The following is a 14,789-nucleotide window of genomic DNA, read 5'->3' on the forward strand; positions in this document are numbered from 1 at the left end:
GGCGCTGGGAGAACTACATCTCCCAGCAGCCCTTGCTCCTCCCACCAGCCTCTGGAGCCTCCCAGCAGCTCCCGGTACTTCCAGAAGCCCCCTTTCCAGTGAGAAGATGGAGGGGAGGCCACAGGGAGCCGCAGAGACCCCCGGGCAGGTAAGTGTAGAAATTTTTTTTTTCCACATGGCGTCAGGTTTTCAGCTCTGAAAACCCTGCAATCACTTTTTATTAATTGGATACCGCGGGTATCGGGAGTGCGCATACCCGTGGTAATCCAAAATTGGGATCAAGGGCTGCAAGGGTTTTTTCCTCACTAAACCTCGCACTCAATTGAATATGCCCCTATGTGCGAATGCAGCAAATAGCGAAAACTAGCAAAAAGGACAGCTTTTGGGGGGGAAATCAGTCTGTAACCCCTAAAAACAATACCTGGCAATATAGAAGTGTATTAATAGTCCTTTTAAAAGTATTTTGAGTACGTAAATTGAGTCAAAGGGCTGTTATATGCATATTTGCATAAGTGTGGAAAAATGATGGAAAGCAATGTCTTTTGGGAAAAATAATTGCTGTAGTTAATTTGGGGGTACATTATAATGGGTACTAGTATATTTTTGTGTCTATAAAATGAAGATTAAAAAAATGTTAAAAATAAACCTGCTGCAGCCCCCTGCAATCCTAAAAACACCTGTCCCATCCATACAGCACCCCAAATTACCAGACCCATTACTGTAACCCAATTTTCAAACACTTTTAGCATTTCACCCCAAAAATTACATTTCTTTTTTTGGGGTGTTTTAAGATTTTTTTTTTGCCTAATTAGTCATTAGGGGGGTGTCCAAAGGGTTCTGAACCAAGGGCCTGATTCAGAGCCGCTCGAAGCGGCCGCTCGTTTGTTCCGAGCGATGTTAGCCCAACTGCGCATGCGTACGGATCGTTATACGCATGCGCTAACCAGTCAGTGCGGCCGAAATTCATGTGCTCGCAAAATAGCGAATGCCTGCTATTTTGAGTGACAGAAAGAGGCGTATGTGGGTGGTAACAGGGGAAGGTGCTTGAAAATGGGGAGTGGAAATCAGAACGCAGGCGTGCTTAAAGGTCAAAACGGGCGTTTTATGGGTGTGCATATTTAAAACAGCAGCGTCATTGACCACGTCACTGGGTTATTTTATAGTCAGAACTGCTCGCAAAATTGTGGTAGCAAACACCAACCCCAAGAATAGCGAGCAGTTCATACCCTTGTCGATGTACTCGATTAATCTAATAAATAGCGGACATGACGTAGGATGCGAGCGGCCAGGGGGCGTATCTTTCCAAAAAACGAACGCAAGTTTTGTTCGCTCGTTCAGACATAGAGGCGTGAACAGACCGCAAACAGAGAACGGTTCATTTGAATAGCCACCCCTTTTTTTTGAACGAACGACCGCAAATAGCGACCGGCTCTGAATCAGGCCCCAAGTTCCCATATTTGTACCACAAATATCTGGATTTTGCCCTTCTTTTCTACTGCCTTTGGGTGTAGAAACTTTTTTGCCTGTTTTTGCCTATGGAGTTTTCGCCCAGGTGAAAATGTCCTGGAATTGAATAGGGCGATACTTCGGAAACAGGCGAAAACTTTTTGCAGATCGCGGCTTTTCGCCTCTAATTGAATATGGGCCTAAGGTTGGAAGTGAAACCATTTTACCATTCACAATTTTTACAAATTTTTTTTAGTTTACGTAACATCTAAAACCAGTAGCAAAGCATAATGATGGTATAAAAACCAATATACCTTCATCTGTAATATAGATATATGAGGAGATTAGACTCATAATAAGAGGACATTCTTCCCAGATCGCCTGATAATCCTTTTCTTTATTAATTATTGATATGAAACAAAGTTTTATTTGTATGTTGGCCATTAAGTTAATACAGTACTCCATAGTTGCCGACATTCAGCTCCCTCCTTCCGGGAGGGAGCTGAATGCCTGCATTGTGTGGGGGGCGTGGCCGGGCTATGATGCCGTTTTGGGGGCGGGGGCGGGACCGCACGATCGCGTCATCGTGGCCCCGTCCCCTCTTCACAATGCCGAAAAAATACATTGTGAAGCAGGGGGCGGAGCCACGATGACGCGATTCAGCGCGAATCGCGTCATCGGGCCCCCCGCCAGCGGGGGTTTTTACTATTAGTCTGGGGGGGTAGGCGGCAGCCGGGAGGCTTGCCTGCCTTTCCGGGGGTCGGGAGCGGCACCCGATATTCGGGAGGCTCCCGACCAAATCGGGAGGGTAGGCAAGCCTGCAGTACTCACCGACTTGGGCACCTTCAACTATGCACTTATTCCACTGATTTTAATACTTGACAAACAAAAGGTTTATATAAGAAGCATCTGCCCGGTTCTCAGCAAACTTTGGCCCTGATTCAGATCCGGACGCTCTGACCAGAGCGCTCGCTCTGAATCAGGGCCCTCCTCCATTAAAATGGAGCATCCTCCTGGACGCTCGTATAGCTGTGGGTCACCACCCACAGCATATATGAGCATCCAAAAAGATGGTCGCGATGGTCTTGACCATCGGACTTGCGACGGAAACCCTGCGGTAGGGTTTCCCAGCCACAAGCCCTGGAGTGATTTTGGCTCTATCAGAGCCAAAATCACTCCCACTGACATCACTAGTGATGTCAGTGGGGCCGGCTTCAGACGGTAGGCGTTCCCATGGGAACGCCTCCGTCTAGCAGGCACGCCCACCAAATGGGGCGTGCTGTCAGTCACCATCGACAGCACGCCCCCTTTGGTGCGAGACCCCGAGCGACGGATTCCCCGTCGCTCGCCGGGTCTCGCGCATGCGCACGACGGAGCTCCCTCCGTCGTGCGCATGCGCAGTGGGGAACATCGACCCACTTGCGAGCATACTGCCGCTTGCGAGTGGGTCTGAATGACCCCCTTTATCTCCACAATTTGATAAATCTCCCTGATATGAGATATAATATAACAAACAGAGCTGGTGGCTGTTAGTTATAATATAACAAAAAGAGCTGGAGGCCGTTAGTTAGGGCTTGGAGGCTGCTGTCTGTTTTCCATTACTAGTCTGCACTAAATAAACCATTGTTATAAACTCTCTATTTGTTTTTATTTTCTGCACGTTTCCCAGAAGTGGGCACTGTCTCTGCACTATGATACAGGTCCTATAGGATCAGCTGCTGAAGTGAAAGTGTAGAATCATTCTGCAGAGATAGAGAAAGAAGATTCTTCCTTATATGAGGATGATGAAAATGTCGGTCACAGGATTCCTGCTTCTCATACTCTACCTGCAAACAGGTAATTATCCTGCATGTGTGCTGAGGGGAGACAGGGAGGAGGCACTGAGCAGGTTATGTGTCCTCACACACTACATTATCCTGTATATACATTATCCTGTATATACAGCTGTATGTGTGCTGAGGGGAGACAATGAGGGAGGAGGCACTGAGCAGGTTATGTGTCCTCACACACTACATTATCCTGTATAAACAGCTGTATGTGTGCTGAGGGGAGACAGGGAGGAGGCACTGAGCAGGTTATGTGTCCTCACACACTGCATTATCCTGTATATACATTATCCTGTATATACAGCTGTATGTGTGCTGAGGGGAGACAATGAGGGAGGAGGCACTGAGCAGGTTACGTGTCCTCACACACTACATTATCCTGTATATACTGCTGTATGTGTGCTGAGGGGAGACAATGAGGGAGGAGGCACTGAGCAGGTTATGTGTCCTCACACACTACATTATCCTGTATAAACAGCTGTATGTGTGCTGAGGGGAGACAGGGAGGAGGCACTGAGCAGGTTATGTGTCCTCACACACTACATTATCCTGTATATACTGCTGTATGTGTGCTGAGGGGAAATAATGAGGGAGGAGGCACTGAACAGGTTATGTGTCCCCACACACTACATTACCCTGTATATTCTGCTGTATGTGTGCTGAGGGGAGACAATGAGGGAGGAGGCACTGAACAGGTTATGTGTCCTTACACATTGCATTATCCTGTATATACCACTGTATGGACCTCATTCAGAGTCGGTCGTTGCGGCCGCTTGGTCGTACGCCACCGATGTTTGCTAAAATGCGCAAGCGTAAAATTTGCAATGCGCATGCGCAAACTAGCTATTACTATCAGAAATTGCTCTCTCCTTGAACACAGCCAGGTCGTTAGTTTGAGTGACAGAATGAGGCGTTTGTGGGTGGAAACAGGGGAAGGTGCTTGTGAAGGGGGGAGTGGAGATCTGAACACAGGCGTGCCTGACTATGCATATGGCGTTTTATGGGAGTGCATAATTAACTAAGTACAGTAATGGCACACGTGACATGGGAGGTTTTTACCTTGACTAGATCGTAGTGCTTAAGAGAGGGTATGGTCAACCTTATGCTCTACGAGCAGCTCCTATGGTTCCCGATGGTCTCGATTAATCCTTATATGCCCGGAGATTACGTGTAATGCGAACGCGAAGGGGGTGTATTTATAGTCTTACGGCCGCATCCTCCCCTCGCTCATCCAGCTAACGATCCCATCTTAACGACACAACTTGCGAGCGCTTCATTTGCATATCCGGCCCCTTTTACCTTACGACCGTGCGGCCGCAACGACCGACTCTGAATGAGGTCCTATGTGTGCTGTGGGGGGAGACAATGAGGTGGGAGGCACTGAGCAGGTTATGTGTCCTCACACACTGCTTTACCCTGTATATTCTGCTGCATGTGTTTGAAGGGGAGACAATGAGGTGGGAGGCACTGAGCAGGACTCACAGTCACCGTTCTGTGTGCTACCCCCGATTTTGCCTTGGGGTCAACATAATCAATGTTGCTATTGTGACCATGATTTGAAATGAACCAATAATCCAGAAACTAAGGTAATGCTGGCCATACACCTACGCGATTTCGGGTCGATTACCCGATTTTTGACGCGCTGTACGATGAAACGTGTGGAAATCTTGTGTTTTTTTAGGTAGGATACGATGCGCGTTCCCGCAGCCGTCAAAACATATCGTGTGATCAGATGTGCAGTCCATCTTATCCGTCGTGTTCATTTGCTGATCGTGCCGTTTTTTCAGCATGCGATGAATCGTGCATCCGAGCGGCTTCATTTGCTTAGAATAAAAAAAGAAAACTGATGCACACACGGGGAGATCTATGATGCATGCATCTGTCTGTAATAAAATAAGCACAGATGCATGGATGAGAACCATCCGTGCATCTGTGGAAAAAAAAAAGTGCTTAAAAAAAAAAACGTGTGCCCCCCCAAAGAGCAACCAGCGCCAGGCTTTTAGGGACCCTGTGCTGGTTGGGCAACATACAGGGGACAAACGACGTAGGGGTCCCCTGTATTCTGCGCAACCAGTACTGGGCTCTGATCCGGTCCTGGTTCTGGAAATACAGGGGAAAAAATGAGTAGGGTTCCCCTGCATTTTCCAGAACCAGCACCGGAATATGTCTAGCGGGGGGCTGATGCCACAGCCAGGGGAGCCCTTTCACATACAGCATCAGCCCTGACCGCTAGTCAGCCGAGTTCCCTGGGGACCCCCCAATAAAGGGGTCCCCTCCTCCAGGGCACCTTAAGCCCTGGCTGATAGCCCTGGGCTATCCCCAACACCAATGGGCGGTGGGTGCCGGTTTGATTATGTGGTGTAGTGTAAATAAAGAATAGCAAACATTGGACCTCATTGAGAGTCGGTCGAAGCGGCCGCACGGTCGTACGGAAAAAGGGGCCGGATATTCAAATGATTCCCTCGCAAGTTGCGTCCCTAAGTTCGGATCGGTAGTTGGCCGACCAAGGGGAGGAAGTGGTCGGAAGACAAAAAAATACGCCCCCTTCTCGTACGCATTGCACATCATCGCCCTCTCTTAAGCTCTACGATCATGTCAGTGTAAAAACCTCCCATGTCACATGTGCCATGACACTACTTTGTTAATTATGCACTCCCATAATTCATATGCACTCCCATAAAACGCAGTTCGCATAATTAGGCACGCCTGAGTTCGGATCTCCACTCCCCCGTTTTCAAGCCCCTTCCCCTGTTACCACCCACAAACGCCTCCATCTGTCACTCAAACTACCGACCTGGCTGTGTTCAAGGAGAGAGAAATTTCTGATCGTAGCGCCTAGTTTGCGCACGCGCATTGCGAACTTTACGCATGTGCAGTATAGCGAACATCGGTAGCGTACGACCGTGCGGTCGCTTCGACCGACTCTGAATGAGGTCCTTTGTCTTTACAAGTAGAACTGCAGGTCCCAGCAAGCCTCCCCTGCATGCTGGTACTTGGAGAACCACAAGTACCAGCATGCGGGGCATTAAGGGCCCGCTGGTACCTGTAGTTCACCTATAAAGAAAGGCTGCATGGAAGCGGCTGTGCAATTCCGTGCAACTAAAACGCGAATGCAGCATTTTGGTTCGACGTCCCCGGGCATTCGTTAAGTGGGGGGAATTCAGGTAAATACGATGTGCTGCTGGGCATCGCTGTGATGCACCACTGTGCAAACATCGCCCTAGTTACGGCAGTGCTGACTGCGCAAGTTTTCTATGGAGCGCGAGGTGAAACTTGTGATGTCGGCAAGCGCAATGTGTCGTTACAGAAGGGCACATCGCTTTTGTAACGTTCTAGTGAATCCCCCTCACTAAGTTCTACTGTTACTACTGCCTCTTTTCCACTGCTGCGATAACCCGGGCTATTGCTGGGTCTACCTGGTTCGCAGCTCAGTGAAAAAGGGTCCCTGAAAAGTAACCCAGGTCAAGTGACGCAGCAATCCAACCCAGGTAGCTGCCAGGGTCGGAACCAGGATGTACCCGGGTAATGGTGCAGTGTACACGGCGCGACCCGGGATAGCCGATCAGCCTAAAATGAGCTGATTGGTGGCTGTGTGACAGTCACCTCCCACTTTTTATGACCTCACAAGTTTAGCAGGGCAGACCCAGGTTCAGTGTGAAAGGGGCTAACAAGTAAATAATAACCCAGATCGAAGTTGCAGTGTAAACGAGGTCGGACTTGGGTTTTTGGTGGAAAAGGGGTAAAACTGCCATTCATTTATTTGTCTTAATATCTCACTGCTTGTTTTTTTCCCCTTGCACTCTCTGTTTAAACTAGGCACCATGCAAATATATAACGCAGATACTAATCCTGACGTGGCTTTGCCTCTTCCAAAAAGGTTCATAAGCTATTGTCATGTTGGGGCAGTCGCCACATCTCGGGGGGGGGGGGGGTCGTCAGCACATCACAATAGGGCACATCACCAACCTGATATAAATGTGCAAACTAATACAGTAGGTACAAATGTGCTTTTATTTATGTTTTTATATATTTTTTTTATTTATATTGTTTTTCTTAATTTTATTGTTTTACTGTGTAATACATAGTAATCATTTACCCAATTCCACATGCGTTCTTATTACGCTATTCACAACATGTGTGAGTATAAATGGAGGCTGTATAGTGAGATTATATACACAAGATACCCATATATAGTATGGTTTCATAAATGTACAACCTGAACTGCTGGCCCTGAAACACAGAGATATAGTAACATATTTCCAACTGAGCAAATAACGTCTCAGTCCATTGTCCAAGGACAGCGCTGGGCTCAAATGTACAGGGAGAAAAATCTCTCTGCATAAATGGTTTGAACAAGTACAGTGTATTATGTATTAAGAGAAACAGTGAGCTGGGAATATTGTTTATAAATGACCTTAATGTCCCCCAATAAATACCCCTCTATGTCTGTCTATGAACCTGATACATACTGTAATAGTGTTACGTCTTCTGCATCCAGTTCTGCCATGAGTATCTCAGCGTCAGCATCAAAAATATACTGTATGTCCTTATAGCTGTATTACCATCTAATAGAAGGTTATAGATAATCTATATGTACAAAGCACTCTCCTGTTAGTCCGGGCGTGGGGGGAGATGGCGGTGGTGGGACGTCAGTGTAAAGTTGGATTGAGTTTGTGGAGTTATATGTGTGTGACGTATCCTGACAATGGGGTAGGGATGTGCTTCGGGGTGTTTGGGTGTGTTCGCAGAGGGTGATTAGAGGTTTTGTGTGTGTGTTGTAAGGAAAAAAGAAAGAGTTAAGTGTGAGTGTGAAATAACATTTACTGAATGAGCTTGTGGTGATGCTGGTGGCAGTATGCAGAGTACATGTTTAAATTCAGTGGGATAAACCACTGTGTCCAGAGGGGATGGCTGTATCCAAACATGAAATGTTGGTTTGGGTGAAGGCTGGTGCTGTGCTCTGTGCCTTGTGGCCTGAAGGGTTTCATCTCGTATGAAGGTGGATTACTTCTCTGTATCTCCTCTCCCTGTATTCACACTTTGTATCAATTCTCCCTGTATTCTCTGTCCCTGTATTCTCTCTCTTCTCCTGTATCCCCATACCCGTTATCCCCTCTCGCTGTATTCCCCTCTCCCTGTATTCCCCTCTCCCTGTATCCCCCTCTCCCTGTATTCTCATCTCCCTGTATTCCCCTCTCCCTTTATTCTCATCTCCCTGTATCCGCTCTCCCTGTATTCCCCTCTCCCTGTATCCCCTCTCCCTGTATTCTCATCTCCCTGTATCCCCTCTCCCTGTATTCCCCTCTCCCTGTATTCCCCCCTCCCTGTATTCCCCTCTCCTTGTATTCCCCTCCCCCTGTATTCCCCTCTCCCTGTATTCCCCTCCCTGTATCCCCTCTCCCTGTATCCCCTCCCCCCGTATTCCCCTCTCCCTGTATCCCCTCTTCCTGTATTCCCCTCCCCCTGTATTCCCCTCTCCCTGTATCCCCTCTCCCTGTATCCCCTCTCCCTGTATTCCCTCTCCCTGTATCCCCTCTCCCTGTATCCCCCTCACCCTGTATTCCCCTCTCCTTGTATTCCCCTCTCCCTGTATTCCCCTCTCCCTGTATCCCCTCTCCCTCTCCCTGTATTACCTCTCCCTGTATTCCCCTCTCCCTGTATTCCCATTTCCCTGTATTCCCCTCTCCCTGTATACCCATCTATCTGTATCCCCTCTCCCTGTATACCCTCTCCCTGTATCCCCTCTCCCTGTATTCCCACTCCCTGTAATCCCCTCTCCGTGTTCCCCTCTCCTTGTATTCCCCTCTCCCTGTATCCCCTCTCCCTGTATTCCCCTCTCTGTATTCCCCTCTCCCTGTATCCCCTCTCCCCTCTCCCGTTATTCCCTCTCAGTGTGTCCCCTCTCCCTGTATCCCCCTCTCCCTGTATCCCCTCTCCCTGTATTCCCCTCTCCCTGTATTCCCTCTCCCTGTATCCCCGTCTCCCTGTATCCCCTCTCCCTGTATCCCCTCTTCCTGTATTCCCCTCTCCCTGTATCCCCCTCTCCCTGTATTCCCTCTCCCTGTATCCCCTCTCCCTGTATTCCCCTCTCCCTGTATTCCCCTCTCTCTGTATTCTCATCTCCCTGTATGCCCTCTCCCTGTATCCCCTCTCTCCCTGTATCCCCTCTCCCTCTCCCTGTATTCCCCTCTCCCTGTATTCCCCTCTCCCTGTATTTCCTCTCCCTGTATTCCCCTCTCCCTGTATCCCCCTCTCCCTGTATCCCCTCTCCCTGTATTCCCTCTCCCTGTATCCCCCTCTCCCTGTATCCCCTCTCCCTGTATTCCCCTCTCCCTGTATTCCCCCCTCCCTGTATTCCCCTCTCCTTGTATTCCCCTCTCCCTGTATTCCCCTCTCCCTGTATCCCCCTCTCCCTGTATCCCCTCTCCCTGTATCCCCCTCTCCCTGTATTCCCCTCTCCCTGTATCCCCCTCTCCCTGTATCCCCCTCTCCCTGTATCCCCCTCTCCCTGTATTCCCCTCTCCCTGTATCCCCCTCTCCTTGTATCCCCCTCTCCCTGTATTCCCCTCTCCCTGTATCCCCCTCTCCCTGTATTCCCCTCTCCCCTTGGGCCTGTGGGGTCTGACCTATTGGGGAGCTTGTGGTGCTGTTGGTGGCAGAATGCAGAGTAAAAGATCAAATCAGTGATATAAACCACTGTCTCATATCCTACCTGTGTGTCACACTGACAGAGACCGAGTACATCGGGGATAGATAACGACTTCTCCGCTGGCCTCACACTTATAAAGTGGTGGCTTGCGTCTCCATTAAGATTCCATGGTCCGTATTCTATTACATGCGAAAAGTCGGAAAAGTTTCACCTGTCTGACTTTCCACCTACATCGCTTGTTTTTGGCAAATTCACTTTTCGTGCGCACCCCAGCTTTTCGCCCAATTCAATTCCAATGGACACGAAAACGGAAGGCGACGAAACTCTAACAGGCGGAAAGTGCTGTCAAAAACGGGGAAAGAGCCTGACACCCCCCAAAAGATGCATTCAAATTGGGGATCAATATAGATACCCCCAAATATCCCTACTGAAGGTATTTGGGGTACTTAAGTTGTGACAATTGCTTCTAAGTAGCGTCTTTACACAAGTGGTGAAGAATAGCATTAAGCAGTATTGTTTGGTGAAAATAAGTAGTCCTGTCAAATTTGGGGTACATGAAAATGGGTGTAAGCATATTTTGAAGTTCCTAAAGTGAAGTTTTAAACAACATGAAAAACGCACCTGCAATCCCAAAAACACCTGACCCATCCTTGGGGACCCGCCAGAAATCTATATCGCTACTTTTTTTTGTTTGTACCCCAACTTTGAACTTTTTCGTTCCCATTTCAGATTTTGGGGTGTCCCTCAAATTTTTTTTAGGGACGGTTATCCTTTGGGGGGCTGTCCCAAAGCTGCAGAGTGGTTTTCCGAAGTTTGCACCCCAAAACCCCAGTTCGTCATAGACGAACCTTTTCCGCCTATTACATTGCATTTACTTTCCGCGTACGAGAAAAGTCTTTGGAGTTGAATACGGAGATAAGTTTCCGCCTGGCGAAATAACGTCACTCGCGATACTTTTCCGCGGATTCGGACTTATCGCGCCTAATTGAATACGGCCCCATGACAGAAAAGCATAAACATTCCAATATGATTTCCTGTAGAAAGAAACACCCCCACAGAATCTATATATACTGGTATATGGAGAAATGTTTTGTTTTTTTATTTTGGGGAATTTGACAAAGATAAATCAAAAAATATTTTTTTTCTGAATACTTCAATTTAACCGTGCGTTCGTACACACTAGATGGGCAATCAGGGACATACATCCGACCACATGTTCTGCCATTTCTCCCTCGTATGGCGATGGCACGGGTGTGTGATTTACCCGCTGGCTGGACACATGGCACAGCCATTGCTAATTTTGTGGAATTCGCCCCACCCATCAGAGAATGGCCAACACCAGTGATTCCCAAACTTACTTGAACCACGGCACGAACCAGGATAGCCAACACTCATGATTTTTTGTATTGCATCACAGACTACCTGCACATTCAGAGAATATGCATGATGGTGATTAATGTGCCCAATGTGTGTGCAATCTATAGCTCCCATGACATTAGACATGCCTGAGAGACTATAGAATGCTACCCTAACCATTGTGGCTCCTGGCTGGGAAAGCAGATGTAGTTGTGGCAGAGGGAGATCAGTGCAGACATAACTTGTGAGGTGTTTGCTAGAGGTAGGCTGAGAAGGACAGCATAAGGCAGGTGCAATCTGACTGAGCCAGGTTAAACCCCGTGGTTTAAGGACTTTGAGGTTGGTGTCAATCATTAGTCTTAGCCTATAGGTTTATTTGGGGGTTGGGCCTTGCTGGTATATTAGGTCTGTTATTCAAAGATCAGGGGTCTAGTTACTAAGCAGTGTTCGGAGACAGAATGAAAAGTGATAAGGTGCCAGCCAATCAGCTCCTAACTGTTATCTCACAGGCTGTGTTTGAAAAATAACAGCTGGGAGCTGATTGGCTGGCACCTTATCACTTTTCACTCTGTCTCCTAACAATGCTTAGTAAATAGACCCCTCAGCCTCTTTGTTTCTGGAAATTTCTAGGCCAGGAATCAGGGAAGTGATCTGTCTTTTCTTTCTCTTTATTTCTTTTTCTATACTTAGTCTATTCTTTTCTTCCTCCACTTGTATCCCAGTCTGTGCTTTTATTCCCCCTTTGCTTTCATTCTAACTTTTAATTTTCACCTGGTTTATAATTAGCTTCTCCCTCCCACCTCCTGTTGCGCGGCTCCCCCTTGCAAAGCTAAGATTCAGCCCGCTCGGCTTCTTTAACCGGAGCGGGGCCTGCTGTGTCCCGTGTGGCTAGCGGTCACATGGCCCCACCGCGACTCTGGGTCGCGGCACGGGTCCTAGCCAGTGACAGCTGCGCCGGAGCCGCAGGCTGCGTTACCAGCCTTGGCTCCTGGTGGTGTTGTACAGCGGCGGCGGGCTCCGTTGCTCTGCATAATCAGGTGGGACGCGGCCCGCGCTGCTGCTGAGGGCGCGTCCTCACAGACCTCACACATGACGGCGGCAGGGTCAGCGGTGCTTCCGCTTGTCCCCGCCGCCGGTGCAGGCCGTTGTATCTGGGTCCCTGATCGCTACTGTGCGGGGGGCGGGGCTTCCGGCCACTGCTGTCCCAGTACACAGGAGCACCAGGCCAGGCAGGGGGGGGTAGGGCATATTTAATGGGATATATGACACACAATACACTATGTATGACACATATAATGGTTACTGTGATCACTGGTCCTGTATATGCTGGAATTATGACACACAATACACTATGTATGACACATATAATGGGTTACTGTGATCACTGGTCCTGTATATGCTGGAATTATGACACACAATACACTATGTATGACACATGTAATGGGTTACTGTGATCGCTGGTCCTGTATATGCTGGAATTATGACACACAATACACTATGTATGACACATGTAATGGGTTACTGTGATCACTGGTCCTGTATATGCGGAATGATGACACACAATACACTATGTATGACACATATAATGGGTTACTGTGATCACTGGTCCTGTATATGCGGAATGATGACACACAATACACTATGTATGACACATGTAATGGGTTACTGTGATCACTGGTCCTGTATATGCTGGAATTATGACACACAATACACTATGTATGACACATGTAATGGGTTACTGTGATCACTGGTCCTGTATATGCGGAATGATGACACACAATACACTATGTATGACACATATAATGGGTTACTGTGATCACTGGTCCTGTATATGCGGAATGATGACACACAATACACTATGTATGACACATATAATGGGTTACTGTGATCACTGGTCCTGTATATGCTGGAATTATAACACACAATACACTATGTATGACACATATAATGGGTTACTGTGATCACTGGTCCTGTATATGCTGGAATTATGACACACAATACACTATGTATGACACATGTAATGGGTTACTGTGATCACTGGTCCTGTATATGCTGGAATTATGACACACAATACACTATGTATGATGGATATAATGGGTTACTGTGATCACTGGTCCTGTATATGCTGGGATTATGACACACAATACACTATGTATGACACATCTAATGGGTTACTGTGATCGCTGGTCCTGTATATGCTGGAAGTATGACACACAATACACTATGTATGACACATATAATGGGTTACTGTGATCGCTGGTCCTGTATATGCTGGAAGTATGACACACAATACACTATGTATGACACATATAATGGGTTACCTTGATCGCTGGTCCTGTATATGCTGGAATTATGACACACAATACACTATGTATGACACATGTAATGGGTTACTGTGATCACTGGTCCTGTATATGCTGGAATTATGACACACAATACACTATGTATGACACATGTAATGGGTTACTGTGATCACTGGTCCTGTATATGCTGGAATTATGACACACAATACACTATGTATGACACATGTAATGGGTTACTGTGATCGCTGGTCCTGTATATGCTGGTTATATGACACACATTACACTATGTATGACACATATAATGGGTTACTGTGATCACTGGTCCTGTATATGCTGGAATTATGACACAATACACTATGTATGACACATATAATGGGTTACTGTGATCACTGGTCCTGTATATGCTGGAATTATGACACACAATACACTATGTATGACACATGTAATGGGTTACTGTGATCACTGGTCCTGTATATGCGGAATGATGACACACAATACACTATGTATGACACATATAATGGGTTACTGTGATCACTGGTCCTGTATATGCTGGTTATATGACACACATTACACTATGTATGACACATATAATGGGTTACTGTGATCACTGGTCCTGTTATATGCTGGAATTATAACACACAATACACTATGTATGACACATATAATGGGTTACTGTGATCACTGGTCCTGTATATGCTGGAATTATAACACACAATACACTATGTATGACACATATAATGGGTTACTGTGATCACTGGTCCTGTATATGCTGGAATTATGACACACAATACACTATGTATGACACATGTAATGGGTTACTGTGATCACTGGTCCTGTATATGCTGGAATTATGACACACGATACACTATGTATGATGGATATAATGGGTTACTGTGATCACTGGTCCTGTATATGCTGGGATTATGACACACAATACACTATGTATGACACATCTAATGGGTTACTGTGATCACTGGTCCTGTATATGCTGGAAGTATGACACACAATACACTATGTATGACACATATAATGGGTTACTGTGATCGCTGGTCCTGTATATGCTGGAATTATGACACACAATACACTATGTATGACACATATAATGGGTTACTGTGATCACTGGTCCTGTATATGCTGGAAGTATGACACACAATACACTATGTATGACACATATAATGGGTTACTGTGATCACTTGTCCTGTATATGCT

The 14,789-nt window shown here is 47.0% G+C and overlaps 1 protein-coding gene across 1 annotated transcript in view; it reads left to right on the top strand.

The window, feature by feature from the left end:
- Positions 1-3,236: 3,236 nt before the first annotated feature.
- LOC148506376 (uncharacterized) overlaps positions 3,237-14,789 on the top strand; it is a 143,949-nt gene continuing 132,396 nt past the window's right edge. Inside the window, exon 1 of the mRNA XM_088446875.1 lies at positions 3,237-3,282. Coding sequence (XP_088303001.1) covers positions 3,237-3,282 — 46 coding nt within the window. The remainder of the gene's footprint in view (positions 3,283-14,789) is intronic.

This window comes from Taudactylus pleione, unplaced genomic scaffold, assembly GCF_031769625.1.
Source record: "Taudactylus pleione unplaced genomic scaffold, aTauple2 ptg000407l, whole genome shotgun sequence".
Classification (NCBI taxonomy): domain Eukaryota; kingdom Metazoa; phylum Chordata; class Amphibia; order Anura; family Myobatrachidae; genus Taudactylus; species Taudactylus pleione.